General features: G+C 36.8%; 1 protein-coding gene across 1 annotated transcript in view; it reads left to right on the forward strand.

The window, feature by feature from the left end:
* Positions 1–16,110, forward strand: part of ttn.2 (titin, tandem duplicate 2) — a 159,728-nt gene that overhangs the window by 38,652 nt on the left and 104,966 nt on the right. Inside the window, exons 44-77 of the mRNA XM_052606767.1 lie at positions 31–312; positions 404–682; positions 778–1,059; positions 1,167–1,445; positions 1,534–1,821; positions 1,912–2,190; positions 2,309–2,590; positions 2,684–2,962; positions 3,072–3,350; positions 3,530–3,808; positions 3,906–4,193; positions 4,358–4,636; positions 4,725–5,006; positions 5,138–5,419; positions 5,500–5,778; positions 5,872–6,150; positions 6,240–6,527; positions 6,643–6,921; positions 7,194–7,475; positions 7,901–8,179; positions 8,292–8,573; positions 8,657–8,935; positions 9,042–9,329; positions 9,426–9,704; positions 9,802–10,080; positions 10,188–10,466; positions 10,580–10,867; positions 11,002–11,289; positions 11,550–11,840; positions 12,641–12,928; positions 13,357–13,476; positions 14,631–14,904; positions 15,180–15,363; positions 15,613–15,696. Of these exons, the coding sequence (XP_052462727.1) occupies positions 31–312; positions 404–682; positions 778–1,059; positions 1,167–1,445; positions 1,534–1,821; positions 1,912–2,190; positions 2,309–2,590; positions 2,684–2,962; positions 3,072–3,350; positions 3,530–3,808; positions 3,906–4,193; positions 4,358–4,636; positions 4,725–5,006; positions 5,138–5,419; positions 5,500–5,778; positions 5,872–6,150; positions 6,240–6,527; positions 6,643–6,921; positions 7,194–7,475; positions 7,901–8,179; positions 8,292–8,573; positions 8,657–8,935; positions 9,042–9,329; positions 9,426–9,704; positions 9,802–10,080; positions 10,188–10,466; positions 10,580–10,867; positions 11,002–11,289; positions 11,550–11,840; positions 12,641–12,928; positions 13,357–13,476; positions 14,631–14,904; positions 15,180–15,363; positions 15,613–15,696 (9,128 nt within the window). The remainder of the gene's footprint in view (positions 1–30; positions 313–403; positions 683–777; positions 1,060–1,166; positions 1,446–1,533; positions 1,822–1,911; positions 2,191–2,308; positions 2,591–2,683; positions 2,963–3,071; positions 3,351–3,529; positions 3,809–3,905; positions 4,194–4,357; positions 4,637–4,724; positions 5,007–5,137; positions 5,420–5,499; positions 5,779–5,871; positions 6,151–6,239; positions 6,528–6,642; positions 6,922–7,193; positions 7,476–7,900; positions 8,180–8,291; positions 8,574–8,656; positions 8,936–9,041; positions 9,330–9,425; positions 9,705–9,801; positions 10,081–10,187; positions 10,467–10,579; positions 10,868–11,001; positions 11,290–11,549; positions 11,841–12,640; positions 12,929–13,356; positions 13,477–14,630; positions 14,905–15,179; positions 15,364–15,612; positions 15,697–16,110) is intronic.

Here is a 16,110-nt window from a genome sequence, read left to right on the forward strand (position 1 = left end):
CTTTTTCCTGCATTGCATTTTAACCCTTAGAACCTCCAGTCTTTGTTAAAAGGCTGGAGCCTAAGATCTTATGGAAACAAGGAATGTCATCACGTCTGTCGTGTACTGTCAAAGGATCAGCTGAACTACATGTGACTTGGTTTTTGAATGACAAACCACTTAGTTCTTCAGAAAAACAAAAAATAACTTTCAAAGCTGGCCAAGCCACACTTGAGATTATTAACTTATCTGAGTCTGACAGTGGAAATTACACTTGTGAAGTGATGAATGAGGCTGGCTGTGAAAGCTGCACCTCTCAAGTAACTGTAAAAGGTAGTACTCAAGATTCTTACGTTCTGATTTATTGCTCATTACATTGCGATAGAAGAGTCATCTTAAATCTTATTGCTCTTATTGTTCTTAGAACCTCCTGCATTTAAAAAGGAGTTGCAAATGGTGGAGGTAGTCAAGGGCAGCACAGCCCAGCTTGAATGTGAAGTTACAGGAACGGCTCCATTTGAGGTGACCTGGTTTAAGAATAAAAACCCAGTATCCTCTGACAAGAAGTATAGTATTGTCTCAAAAGAAACAGTTGCATATTTGGAAATCAAATCATTTGAAAGTGCAGATGTTGGAGATTACCAGTGTTCCATTTCTAATGACGTTGGCAAAATAACTTCAAAAGCAGTGGCAAAATTGAAAGGTTGGTACAATCACTTTCAATCAACTAAACATTTTATAAATTTTTTTGGTTAACTTTATTAAATGTGAAAATTATTATGGTTTATTTTCATGCAGACCCACCATTGTTTGTAAAGAAAGTTGAGAACACCACTGCAGTTTTAAACAGTGCTGTGAAACTGCAGGGAACTCTGAAGGGCTCTGCCCCTATCACAGTTCAGTGGTTTAAAGATTCTGAGATAGTCAGAGATGATGATCCTAATATCACCACGACTTTTGAAAACAACATTGCTATTTTGGCAATAGCAAATGTGGCCATTAACCATGGGGGTAAATATACTTGTCAAGCTGAAAATGAGGCTGGAAAACAAAAATGCGAGGCTACAGTATCAGTTCAAGGTTAGAATTAAACATATTAAGCATATCGCTATATTCAACCTTGTGTTTTGTTACACTTTTAGCATTATTATTGATTTATTCATTGATTTATTTCATTTTTGTTAAAGAACCAGCTAGATTTGTTGAGAAACCACCATCCATCAGTGTGACTGCAGGTGACTCTGCAACTCTTGAGTGCAAAGTTTCAGGAAGCCCAGATCTCAAAGTGAAATGGTTCAGAGATGGCAAAGAGATCACAGGAAGTCGAAAATGCAAAATCTCTTTCAAAGATAATGTGGCAGCTTTGAAAATTCTCTCGGTAGAGAGGGGTGACAGCTGTGAATACAAAGTTGAAGTTTCTAATCGGGTTGGAAAAGAGCAATGCTCTTGCTCAATTGTTGTTCTTGGTTAGTGCTATCCTTTCCAAATTATCTTTCATTTTCTGCTTGTGTGTGTGCATATTTTTTGAAATGGTGTTTTACTTTTGTTGAGCAGATAAAATAATACCCCCAACTTTCACAAAAATACTTAAGAAGGTAGATGGTAATGTTGGAGGTTCTATTCAGTTGGAATGCAAAGTGTCAGGATCCCAACCTATAACAATATCTTGGTTCAAAGAAGGAAATGATATTACGACTGGAACAAAATATAAAACAGAAATGCAGGAAAGCACGGCAATACTGAAAATAACTGATTTAGAGACATCAGATGCTGGGGTTTTCACCTGCCGTGCAACTAATGCTGCAGGACACAGTGAAACAAGTGGAACTGTTTCTGTTAAAGGTTAGAATAATCAGTCATATCTCATTGATTGAAAATTTGTTTTGTATATGGTTGTTAAAATAACCTCTTCCCTCTTCAAATTAACTTTAGAACCCCCAGTCTTCTCTTTGAAACCTCAAAACCAAGATGTTATACCAGGAGCTACAGTTGTCCTAACAGCTGCATTCACTGGGACAGCACCTTTTATTATTAAGTGGTTCAGAGAAGACAAAGAAATGTTAACTGGAGGAACTTGCTTCATCAAGAAAGAAGCCAGCTCAAGTTCACTGGAGCTGCACTCTGTGAAGCCATCTCAGTCTGCAAAATACACTTGCCAAGTTTCTAATGATGCTGGAAAAGTCTCATGCACAGCTGCCTTATTTGTGAAAGGTGCTTTTTCTTACTCTTGATGAATTGTTTTGCCATTATCATTATTTTTTTTTTTACAGAATAATTCTTCAGTTAAATCATCTTAATGGGTTATTCTCTTTTTCTTTTCTTTTTTTAGAACCTCCAAAATTTGTAATGAAGCTTGACTCGACTAAACTAGTATTGAATGGGAGTCTTGCAACTTTGGAATGTAAAGTCACTGGCAGCCCAGAGATCAGTATTAGATGGTATAAAAATGAAACTGAAATTAGCTTAAATGATAAATACCAAATGACCTTCATCGACTCAGTTGCGACACTACAAATTTCCAATTGCTGTGTTGAAGACAGTGGAGATTATATCTGCCAAGCATCAAGTGAAGCTGGCAGCGATAGATGCAGTTGCTTGGTAACAGTCAAAGGTTTGTTTAAAGTTGATCACCCTACTTTTTACGGATGTTAAAGTCATTTCACAGTGGTTACTTCATTAGCTAATTGGTGCTTTCTTATCTCAGAACCTCCCGAGTTTGTGAAACCTTTTGAATCCAAAGAAATTGTTAAAGGCACAGATGTTGTGCTGGAAGGAACAGTGTCAGGCTCAGCTCCCCTTGAGATTTCCTGTTTCAAAGACTCAAAGCAGATCCGAAATGATAGGAGACACGTCATAAGCCTGACAAATGATGTAGCAGCTCTCCAGATTTTAAAATTTGAACCTGGGGATGCTGGCAAATATCAGTGCACTGTAGGAAATGAAGTAGGGCAGACCTCCTGTGATTTTCATGTTACTCTGAAAGGTTAGTAAGAAGAAGAAATTCTTGGATTTTCGTTTATGTAAGTGAAGGTACAGTGATGTTCGTAAACATTGTGCTAATAACATGCTTACATTTCATATTCTTAAATTAGAGCCACCATCATTTGTGCAGAAGATGGATAATACAGATGTCCTCCTTGGTGGTGAGGTTTCCTTACAGTGTGTTTTGAAAGGGTCATTGCCTATGACCATCTCTTGGATGAAAGATGACCATGAGATCAAGGAATCTGAGCATGTTCAGATATCTTTTGAGAACCAGACCGCAGTGGTGAACATTTCTAGTGTGCAATTAAAATATGGTGGAAAATACACTTGCCATGCACAGAATGAAGCTGGTAGTCAGAAATGTACAGCAGTCTTGGCGGTAAAAGGTGTGTAGTAATTAATGCTAATTTACATATTTATAATATCGCTTTTTTTCCCCATCAGTGACATTTTACACAGTTTCTGATCATCAGATTTTCATGTTATTCTTTAGTCCTTATATACATATAGCTATTTTTGATTTAGTCCTATTTGCATGTATTTATACATGTTTTACTATACACAGAGCCCGCAAACATCACAGAGCAAGCCAAGTCTGTCAGTGTTACAGTAGGTGATCCTGCCACTCTAGAATGCAGATACTCTGGTTCTAAAGTTCTTAAAGCAAAATGGCTAAAGGATGGCAAAGAGCTGACATCAAGCAAAAAGTACAAAGTGCAGAGCACTGATACAAGCTCCATATTAAAAATTCTTTCTGCTGAGAAGAGTGATGGTGGAGAATACATTTTTGAGATTTCAAATGATGCTGGAAGAAGCAGTTGTGAGGCAGTTGTGACTGTTTTAGGTTAGTATGGTAGAAAAAAAATTGCCATTTGTAGGAATTGGATATTTTAGATCAACTCTGAGATTGAAGCTGTTATATTTTCCCTTCGCTGTAACAGATCAAATAATCAAACCTTCGTTCACAAGAAAATTGAAGGACATGGAGAGTATAAAAGGATCTTTTGCACAGTTGGAATGTCTGGTCTCTGGATCTCATCCCATAACTGTCACTTGGTTCAAGGAAAGTAAGGAGATTGTGACAGATGAAAAGCACAAATGCATATTCTTTGAGAGTGCGGCATCTTTGGAAATCAGTCATCTTGATAGTTCAGACAGTGGCAACTATACCTGTATTGCTAAAAACCAAGCAGGCACTGTTCAGTGTTCGGGCACGCTGAAGATCAAAGGTTTGCCATTACCGTTGGCTTTTATAAATAACAATTTAATTTGTTAGTTGTAAATTGTATTTTATATCTTGTTACACCATCTTATCATCTTGTTTTATGCTGTGCCTTTCAGTGAGTTTTATTTTCATTTAAACTTTAATCATACATCTTACTTTTATATGCAGAACCTCCAGCAATCATTGAGAAGCCTGAATCGCAAGAAGTTATACCAGGATCCAGAGTGCAGTTTAATGTGCTCGTGTCTGGCACGCCACCACTAACCATTAAGTGGTTTAAAGATATGAAAGAGGTTTCATCTGGGATTGACTGTTCTGTTCAGAAAAATGACACCTCTAGCTCACTGGAGCTCTTTTTTGCTAAGCCTTCTGACTCTGGAGACTACGTCTGTGAAATAAGTAATGATGTTGGATCAGATTCTTGCCAAGCAACACTCTTCGTGAAAGGTTTCCACAAAAATCATTTCTAACTACATTTCCCCCCTAAACCTTTTGTTAAATGCTTAAAAGAAATACTTTCTTTTTATTCTTACAGAACCCCCCAAATTTACCCGCAAACCTGAAAAAGTTACAGTGGTAAAACCAGGCCAATTGGTAGTTTTTGAATGCCAGATTACAGGCACTCCAGAGATAGACACATACTGGTTCAGAGATGGGAATGAAATAAGTTCAAGTGACAAGCATAAAATGACTTTTGTTGATTCTCTTGCACGGCTTGAGATAAGTAGCAGTGATATCAAAGACTGTGGAGTGTACTACTGTGAAGCCCGGAATGAGGCGGGCAGTGAGAGCTGTAGTATGGAACTAAGAGTGAAAGGTTAGTACTATGTAGTGCATTTTATAGGTGTATAAGTAATTTGAAATGATCTCTCAAAAAAAAAAAAAAAAAAGTCTGGCTAGAGCATAGATTTTAAACAGTTTTTATTTTGAGCTTTCTTCTTTTTTCAGAGCCCCCAGTTCTTGTCAAGCCATTAAGTCCTCTTGAGGTTGTGAATGGCTCAAATGCATATTTTGAATGTCAGGTAAAAGGCACAGCTCCTTTTGAGGTGACCTGGCAAAAAGATTTAAAGGACATTAAATCAAGCCTCAAGCATGTGATTTTGCAGAAGAATGGTTCTATAATGACTCTTGATGTACAGAAATGCGATGCGTTAGATGTTGGAGAATATCAGTGCATTGTAGCAAATGAAGTTGGGAGTTGTTCAAGTCAGACCACACTCAGCATAAAAGGTTAGAATTCAGTATGATAAATTTTATATCCATGATTTTATCACTATTTATACTATTTAACATTTCACATTTCCTATCAGAGCCCCCATCGTTTGTGGAGAGGATTGAGAATGTTGTCACAGTTCTTGGGAAAAAGGTTGAATTTAAATGTGTTGTAAGAGGTTCACCACCTCTTTCCATACAATGGCAGAAAGATGAAAACTGGATTTTGGAGGATCCTTCAATTGAGAGGACATTTTTAAACAGTATTGCTACATTGAGAATCCCTGTGTGTGAGTCCATCCACAGTGGAAGATACACCTGTCAGGCTGTGAATGAGGCAGGGCAAGAGAAGTGTTTTGCTACCCTTGTGGTTCAAGGTTGGTTGTTTTTGCAAGTGTTTTTTTTTTTTTTTTTTTTGTACCTGTCCATCCTAAAGGCTTTTATAAATATGTTTGTTATATTATCCCCAGAGCCACCTCAGATAATTGAAAAGCCAGAGATGATTAATGTCACTGCTGGAGATCCAGTAAGTTTTGAGTGCAAAGTTACAGGCTCTCCTGAGCTGAAAGTCAAATGGATTAAAGATGGCAATGAAGTTATGCCTTCAAGACAGCACAGCCTCAGCTTCATCAATAATGTCAGCCAACTTAAAATTCAGTCTGTCCAGTTGGAAGACAAAGGAACGTATGTGTTTGAGGTGTCCAACCACATCAGTGTCTGCCAGTGTAAAGTGACATTAAACGTGCTAGGTTAGTGCTTATTCTTGATTAATGGAATAATTAGTATTGGATGAATTTTAGTGATTTTTATGATCTTCACTTTTCTTTGTCTTTGTCAGAGCAAATAATCCCCCCATCTTTCATTAAACCTTTGATGGAGATGGAGGAAATTATGGGCACAAATATTCAAATTGGATGTAAAATATCTGGCTCACTCCCCATAACTGTGGAGTGGATGAAGGATGGAACTAAACTGTCAGGAAGAACCAAACATAAACTTCTTAAGGATGAAAACAACGTGTCTTTGGAAATTGAATGTTTAGAGAAAACCGACACTGGAACATATACTTGTAAACTTACAAACAAAGCAGGCAGTTGTGAATGCAGTGGTACACTGAGGGTGAAAGGTTAGATTATGTAGTATTTAGTAGCATATTTCATTCTCACAATTATCTTAAGATCTCTGATGGCTGCCAGTTTCTTAACAGATGTGTTTGTCTTTCTTTCCCATTAATGATTTAGAACCACCAAGCTTTGTGCTGGTTCCAGAATCACAGGCTGTCATACCAAATACCACTGTTCGGTTTAAGAGTACCTTTAAGGGAACATCTCCCTTCACAGTGAAATGGTTCAAAGATGACACTGAGCTGATTTGTGGACCTTCATGTTTTACCGGCCTGGAGGGCCTCTCATGCTTCCTAGATCTTTTTGCCGTTGGAGTATCACACAGTGGAACTTACTCTTGTCAAATAAGCAATGATGCTGGTACTGCTAAATGCACCACAACCTTGTTGGTAAAAGGTTGGAACTCTTTCAAGTACTCTTATCAGCGCTCTTCATTATCGTTTTTCATGCTTCACCATTTGCATGCTCTTGTATTGCTTATACAAACTGTCTGCCTGACTTTCATCATCATCATCTTACTTCATTCTTACTGTGCATCATTATGCTTTACTCCGTTTAAGCCATCATCTGCCTCTTGTCTTCTGCCATCTTTTTGAAATCATCCTCAGTGCTCCATTTTATATATTACATTAATCATTATGATAACATTTAAAATTTTGGTTTTACAGAACCTCCAGAGTTTGTACAGAAACTGCCAGCTGCCAAAATAATGAAGATGGGAGAGCAACTCCTACTTGAATGCAAAGTTACTGGCACAGCTCCTCTGAAAATGAGCTGGTACAAAAATGACGCTGTACTCAGCGATGGTGACAACACGAGAATGACTTTCGATAACTCTGTGGGAGTCCTTGACATTTTCAAGTGCAGCTTTGAGGATAATGGAGTCTACACCTGTGAAGTCCAGAATGATGCAGGAACTAAAAGTTGTAGTACCACACTCACAGTCAAAGGTTAGACAGTAGATGGATCTTTCATTTACTAGTTTAATGCTTGTGCCTTTTCAACATGCGCATTAATTTATTATTTTTCAGAAGCAGTGTTATTTTAGTGTTATGTGTCTTCTATTATAATTTCTATTAATATTATGAATTTGCTTTTTTTCAGTTGTAACTTATTTGTATTTCAGTTTTAGTTTGTTCAGTTTATTTTCAGTTAGTAATTTTAGTGCTTCTAATTAAACTTGTTTAAGTTAATTGCCAAGGGGAAAAAATAAGATTTTCATTTAGTATTTTTTTCCAATCTAATATATATTTTATTTCAGATTCATAGTTTTGGTTTTTGATAATAACCCTCTTCAGATGATATGATTTATTGATTTATTAATTGATTGTAATATGCATAAATGCTCATTTTAATTTGAATTACATTTTTGTAGAACCACCAGCTTTCCACAAAGTGCCAACACCAGTTGAGGGGCTGAAGGGCAAAGATGCCAGTCTTAACTGTGAGCTGAAAGGCTCAGCACCTTTTGAGATAATGTGGTTTAAAGATAAAAAACAGTTAAAGGAGAGTAGGAAGTATAAATTTGTGTCTGAGGGATGCTCTGCAACTCTCCACATCCTCGGACTGGAAGCATCAGATGCAGGGGAATATGAGTGCAAAGCATCAAATAATGTAGGAAGTGATTCGTGCCAGGGCACTGTGAAGCTAAGAGGTCAGTAAGATACTATAGTAGTTCAAATAAAAGTATCAAATAATTTTCCAAAAAATGATTTAACACGACACGTAGTTTTAAGATTTCTGATGACTCTCTTCCTGACATTCAGAACTGCCAGCGTTTGTGAAGAAATTATCCAACATGACAGCCATCTCTGGTGAGGAAGTGGTTTTGTTGGCAACGGTCAAAGGCTCGCAGCCTATGACTGTGTCTTGGGTTCAGGATAAAGACCACATTCTCAGAGATGGCGACAACAGGAAAATTACATTTGAGAATAATCAGGTCACACTGAAGATCTTTAAAGCTGACTCTACAACTGCTGGAAAATATACATGTCAGCTGAAAAATGATGCTGGAGTAGCTGAATGCACAGCAAACCTAACTGTCCTAGGTTTGTAAGAAAAATGCATTTCCCCCTTAAGTATATATCTTGTATGTATTATGTAAATTAACATAAATTATCTAAATTTCTAGAACCTGCAGCAATAGTGGATAAGACAGAGTCAATCAGTGTAACCGCTGGTGACACTGCAGTCTTAGAATGCACTGTATCTGGAACTCCAGAACTTAAACCAAAATGGTACAAGGATGGTGTGGAGTTGTCTTCAGGCAGAAAATACAAAATCACCTTCTCAAAAATGATCTCCAGTCTTAAGCTATTGTCAACAGAGAAAAGTGACACTGGAGAATACACATTCGAAATCAAGAATGAAGTTGGCAGTGATAGCTGCAAAATGCACCTCACTGTTTTGGGTTAGTGATGTTAAATATCCTTGTATATAATATTTGTTCCAATCTTAGACTTGCATGTGATTTCTTGTGAAGCCAAAAGCTGAGAATCTTGTTTTTGGTCAAACAGACAAAATCGTTCCTCCTTCGTTCTCACGAAAACTGAAGGACACACAGAATATTGTTGGCAAAACTGTTGAAATGGACTGCAAAGCCTCAGGGTCTGCCCCTCTCACCATCTCTTGGTACCATAACGAAGAGGAGATTAAAAGTGGACCGAACTATGAGATTACATTCGCTGAGAATACCTGCACATTGAAAGTGCCAACTCTGAAACTTTCAGACTCGGGCACATACAAATGTAAAGCTGTGAATAGTGCAGGAACTGCAGAGACATTTGCGTCCTTAGTTGTTAAAGGTTAGTGTTTAGGTGTAGAATCATTTACAATAAATACATGTAAAACTATTGGCTAAGGCACATTTCACAACCTTCTTCCTGTCGTGTTTGCTATAGAACCCCCCTCTTTTGTGACCACACCTCAACCGGTGGAAGCCCTCCCAGGCACAAATGTCACCTTTACAGCAACCGTTCAAGGAAGTACCCCAATGAAACTGAAATGGTTTAGGGGCAGTAAGGAAATAGTATCTGGGAGAAGCTGTGAGATTGCTTTAAGAGGAGATAATGCAATTCTGGAGCTCTTCAACATTGATAAATCGCATGCTGGCGAGTACACTTGCCAGATCATTAATGATGCCGGGAAGGAAAACTGCACTGTGAACCTTTTTGTTAAAGGTTAGTTTTAATTTAGTTAATGTGAGTAACTATTTCCTGAATACTTGTTATAGCGGAGATTTGTTTCTCACATATATATATGCCATCTTTCATTCAGAGGCTGCACATTTTGTCAAGAAGCTCAAGAACCTGTCTGTTGAAATGGGCAAGTCTCTGATACTTGAATGTACATATGCGGGAAGCCCAAAGATTCTTGTGAAATGGCATAAAGATGGTCAGGAGATTTACTCCTCTTACAAGTACAATATTACAACCACTGAGAGCTCCTGCATCCTTGAGTGTCTAAACAGTGATAAAGAGGCTGCTGGAAAATACACTTGTGAGGTTTCCAATGATGCTGGACACGACACTTGTGAAGCAGCAGTGTCCATCTTAGGTTTGTTATTGAATAAAATTGCTTAATATAAGCTACTGTGAAACCAAATCAAATTGTGCATGCTTGTCTTCATGGTATGTATACTGTATATATTTTGTCACTTTTAGAACCACCAATCTTTAGTGAAAGTTTGGAGCCTATGGAGGTCACTGCAGGTGATGCAGTTTGCCTGAAATGCCAGATTGGTGGCACTCCTGAAATTAAAGTGTCATGGTTCAAGGCAGATGGCAAAGTGCGCTCTTCTCCAACCTGTAAGATGGAGTTCTTCAAAGGCACTGCCTGCCTGAAACTAGCTAAAGTTGCCAAATCTGACATTGGTGAATACACATGTATGGCAGAAAACAGCATAGGATCTGCCTCTTCCAGGTGCCTCTTAACTGTACAAGGTGATTTGAATTTTTCTTCAAAGCTTTGAATCTATCTCTTAAATGTCTTAAATGTTCTGATTGCACTGTGTCACCATATATCAATGTATTTTGCTAAATGTTTTTCTTTTCAGATGTGAAAACACCACCGTCTTTCCCTAAAAAGATAACTAGCATTACACAAATTGAAGGACAGGCTGTCCAGTTTGAATGTCGTGTTGCAGGATCCTCTCCTATGGAGGTCTCTTGGCTCAAAGATGGTGAAGCTCTTAAGAGCGATTCAGAATACACAATGTCTTTTGACGATAACTCTGCTGTCCTAAATATAGTCAAAGGTGAAATGAGACATTCTGGAGAATACACTTGCATTGCAACTAATAGTGTTGGAACTGCTTCTTGTAGAGCCAAGCTCACACTTCAAGGTCTGTTTTTTTCCTTTATTTCTGTTTATTTATTTTTCTATGATTAAATTTCTTTCCTGTGTCGTGAAACACACTGAATTAAATGTATTACCATGTCTATACAATTGTGCTGTTATCTCTATTTAACTCTACAGAGCCAAGATATCCACCTGTGTTTGATAAAAAGCTTATACCTGTGGACGTGACAGTGGGAGATACTGTTGAACTGGAATGCCACATGACGGGATCATTGCCAATAAAAGTTACTTGGTCCAAGGATCACAAAGACATCCGCACAGGGGGCAATTATAAGATATCATGTGTGGATAACACTCCACATCTGACAATTTTGAAAGCTGATAAGGCAGACTCTGGTCGTTATTCTTGCCATGCTAGTAATGATATTGGGAAGGACTCTTGTTCTACAGAAGTTTCTGTTAAAGGTATTTGGTCACTGCCCTGTGTCTTCATTGTCTTGGGACTGACCAGTGGTGCTTTATTTCTTTTATGTTTTTGTCTTCCATTCTTCATGCCTTTGCATTGAAGTTTTTCTTTGCTTGCAGTAGGTCAACAGGTTGCACTGTTGAGCATATGTCACTCTTTTTTTACTCTTAATTTTGTTCCATGCATTAAGGTGAAAGAAACTCTTTTTGTCTATCATGAATGTATTGTCTAACAACACCTCTATTTATTGTTCCTATAGAACGCAAAATTCCACCTAGTTTTACCAAAAAACCTTCAGCAACTATTGAGGACACTGAGGGCAAACTAGTGAAGATTGAGGGTCGTGTAGCTGGATCACAGCCCCTGACTGTCAACTGGTATAAAGATGGCACGGAAATCTTCACCTCTGACTGTTATGATGTAACCTTCAAGACCAGCCTGGCTGTCCTGTGCATCAAAAAATCTCAGCTGTCAGATAGTGGAACATACATGTGCAAAATCTCCAATGAAGCTGGCACTGCCTCTTATGAAGTGTCTGTTAAGATCACAGGTATACAGCTGGTTTCTATGTCAAGCTTTTCTTATTTAATGTGTCCAGTTATAAGTGTGGTATTCCTTGTAAAAAACAAAACAAAAAAACATATACTGTATAAAACAATGGATGTAGTGTCCGTTACGTCAACGAAAGGTCTCTGAAGAGCATTTTTGAAGCCCAGAGTGGGTGGAGCCGGCCATCACCATCTTGGCAGATGGTGTCCGGTTGCTGAAACCACACCCGCCTATCTCATCATGATCATGTTAGCTCAGGCTAAGGATCTGATGCTATATGCTACTTTTTTATACATTCTATGGTTTCAGCCTATAGCTAATCACAGTCTATCTGATTCTGCAGTTTAATCAAGCTTAAAAAAAAAGATAAATAATAAATATGGAGCCCAGACTTCTTGGACAGTATGTTAGTACAATTAACCACACAGCAAGCCATATTATTTGATAACGCTATAAAATAATCCAGAAAAAAACTTCCTTTTGGAGCCAGTCTCTTGCAGCCAGTCGATGAGTTGCAGTTTCACTTCCATGTTGATTGAATAGTGGGACCAGATGGTTGCCGCTCTTTAAAAATGTACAGTGGTACAGTGACAGTATCAGATGGTAATTCCATGTTACTAAAATTCATAATTACTGGAAATGCCTTTGAGTACCATGTAATTACCATGGTATATTTTCTTGTAAATTATTTACAGAGTACAAAAATGTCTCTTTGTATGTAAACATTCATGCATATATGTTTCAAAAAGGATTTAACTTTTTCGCAAAAATGCTTATTATTACTATATTTTCTGAATACAGCGCAAAAGGTACCACCAAGCTTTGACTTGCCTCTTAAACCAGTGACTGTGACTGAGGGTGAAACACTTACCCTCAGCTGCCATGTACGTGGAACTCCTCCTCTCAAGATTCAGTGGATGAAGGACAGACGAGAGCTTTCTTCGTCTGAAAATACTAAGATTACATTTGTTGATGGCACTGCCACATTGGAAATGACCCATGTATCTAAGGCAGATTCTGGGGATTATCTCTGCAAAGCAACCAATGAGGCTGGCAGTGAATTCTGCAAGTCTAAAGTCACTATCAAAGGTATTGTGTGTGCGTGTGTGTGTGTGTGTAAGAAACATAATGTTTTTAATGTCCTTTGTAAATCTTTCTTTTTTTATTTGCTTCATCCTAACTTTGCCATTCTGTTGGCTTTTTGCCAATATTAGATTCTTCTAATATTTTTTTTTTCATTAATCTAATTCTCTCTTCTGGTTCTTTATTGGCCTGACAACAGATTACTTTTGTCAGGGCAAAGACTTGCTTGTTGATGACAAACAGGTCTCAATGATTTGTTTTCTCCAAATCTGCTTCTTTGCGAATGTTTCTTTGCCATTCTTATTCCTGCAGCTCGGCTTATTGAAAAAGTAAAATGGGTCATGCGTTTTTGTTGTCTAAATTGTTTTAGACCTGAATCTTGAATATCTTAATTTTAAAAATGTATGTAACTCACTGCAATATTCCATCAAAAGTTTCAGAGAAACCAGGAGCTCCTGCCCCAGCCCAGGCGGCCCCTTCACCACCTGAAGCAGTTAAAAAGTTGGACAACTTGTTCTTCATTGAGGAGCCAAAGAGTGTCCATATCGTTGAGAGTAAGTGATACTCCATTTCCCTTTTTTAGGGGTGAACCAATGTATGGTGTGATGCATATAGATAGATCTATATGCTATATTTCTATAGAACACTTTGAAGTGTCTAAATTTAAATGAAACAATTCAATAGAAAATTAATATTCTTTGATTATGTAATCCGTATGAAACTAAAGCGAGGTACTTTCCTTCCTGTCTCAGAACTTGTAGGCTAACATATAGGATACATTTCGTATAAAACTAGGATATAAATATAATATTGTTGTTTAGTTTGCAAAGCAATACAAATTAATTTATAAAATATCAGAATGTTGAACTATGTGGTAAAACAGACAAAACATATGTCAATGAATGGCAGTACAATATCATGTTTTTTTTGTTAGGGGTGGGCAAAATTAATATTAGTGACTGCTAATGTTATATACGTGTACAGTATGTCAGTGTGTTTGAAATATGATACTAATTGCTTTGGAAAAAAAAATATGTCAGTTGCATTGTTTTACTGTATCTCAAGATGCACAAGTCATGTTTCCTTCTGGCACCTTTATAAAAGTTACTTAAAACTTTTATTTTCTTAAGCTTTTTTTTTTATTTAGATATTTTGCAGAGCAATTCTATTCTTTAACCAAAAGAAGGTTAGATTTTTTATTAAATGCTTGAGTTTTATAGTTGTTTTAAAGCGAAAAAGCTAATATTTTCTACGTTAAACTGAAACCGAAAGAATTAAGTTTAATTTTATGCATCAAGGTTTATAGGGATTTTATGGTATAATTAATGATTCAAATAATTAAGTTACTGAGTAAATAAGTTTACTTTTCAGAGTAATTAGAAAAAGTAATTTAAATACAACATTGATAATGAACAAACATTAAAAGGTGTCCTTATTACTGTATAATTATAAATTTAAGTACTGAGTCATATTAATTGACTACATGTACTTACTATACTGTTAGGTTTAGGATCAGGGTTTGGTTTAGGGTTACTTGCATGTAATTAATTGTTATTACAATAGTAAGTAAATATATCGTGTAACAAGGACATTTTAAAGTGTTTCCTTAATTACTTTTTTTTAAGTAATTTACCCAACACTGGGTTGAACTGTATTAAAATGCAGAAGAAAGTTTTATTGATGCTATGTTTAATTTATGTTTTTGCAGAAGGTACAGCTACCTTCATTGCTAAAGTTGGTGGTGATCCCATTCCCAATGTGAAATGGATGAAGGGCAAATGGAGACAGATGACTCATGGTGGTCGCGTCAGTATTGAACAAAAAGGCCAAGAGGCCAAGATGGAGATCAAAGAGGTGACCAAATCTGACTCTGGTCAGTACAGATGTGTTGCTTCAAACAAACATGGAGAAATTGAGTGCAGCACCAACCTGAATGTTGATGAGAAGAAAGAGACCACTTTAGAAATGGTGAAACTGAAGAAGTGAGTGTCTGTCAAATTGCAAACCATCCTCAAGGACCCACCTTGACCAACATTAGTAACAGGCATTTTACTATAAATTAAATGACTTAAATATGATAATTTTTATTGTTAGAAATGATAGACTGTAATTGTAAAAATAACTAATGGGTCTGATTTTTATTGCTTCACCATTTGTGCATATTAAAAACCAAATATATAAATTTACATCGCACACTAAGTAAAACACTGATTGAGATTTTAACTATACAAAAATGTTTGATTTTTTTTTTACCCAGAACTCCATCAAAGCAGAAAAGCCCTAAAGAGGACAAGGATATTGACATTGTTGAGTTGCTTAGAAATGTTGATCCCAAGGAGTATGAGAAATATGCTCGCATGTATGGCATCACAGACTACCGGGGTCTCCTTCAAGCTATTGAGTTTCTGAAGAAGGAAAAAGAACGCGAAAGTGGAAGACCGGTAAGATTGTTTCAGACAACAGTACAACAGCATCATATAGTTCCGTTTAGAAGATAAGACCAAGTACATTGCTTCTGTAACAATATTCCTGTTAATTGATCATTTTTATAGTTTTACTTAAATTTACCAACTCAAAAATGTGGTCAAGAAAGGTTTTCGTGACATTCACCTTTAAGGAACTCAATTTCAAGCCAGGAGTGAAAGTATATTATATAAATTGTTTAATTGCTTGGTTTTATTACATTTCAGGAAGTGGAAAGCGTTGCAAGAGAGTCTGAGGAGGATTTGGCTAAACTTGTTGCCGATTTGCAAAAGAGGATGGAACAAACTGAGGTTTGAAATCTAATTCTGTTATTTGTATTATATAAACTCTTGTAGACAGCAAAAATCTAAACTTCCTTTTTTATTTATTTAGGAAAATAAGACCTAGATCAGCTAGTGGTTTATAAACACTATAAAAATACATGAATGTCATTTATATTGTATAACAAAGTATCAAAACGTGGCATATGCTTATTCTTATATAGAATTATAGCACAAGCATACATAGTGCAGGGATAAGTGCATTTAAACATTTTCTGATTGTCAAGCTTTAGTGAAAGATGTCTATAATGCACGTTAGTTTTGTGTAAGTTAGGCTGCCTGCAAGTGCACCTGAGAAGCCTTGGACATGTTTTATTATGACAAATTGGACAAACACAGAATTATCTTACTACTGTAGTTTTAATGTTACACAGTGTTTACAGC

Source organism: Carassius gibelio, chromosome A9 (assembly GCF_023724105.1).
Source record: "Carassius gibelio isolate Cgi1373 ecotype wild population from Czech Republic chromosome A9, carGib1.2-hapl.c, whole genome shotgun sequence".
Classification (NCBI taxonomy): domain Eukaryota; kingdom Metazoa; phylum Chordata; class Actinopteri; order Cypriniformes; family Cyprinidae; genus Carassius; species Carassius gibelio.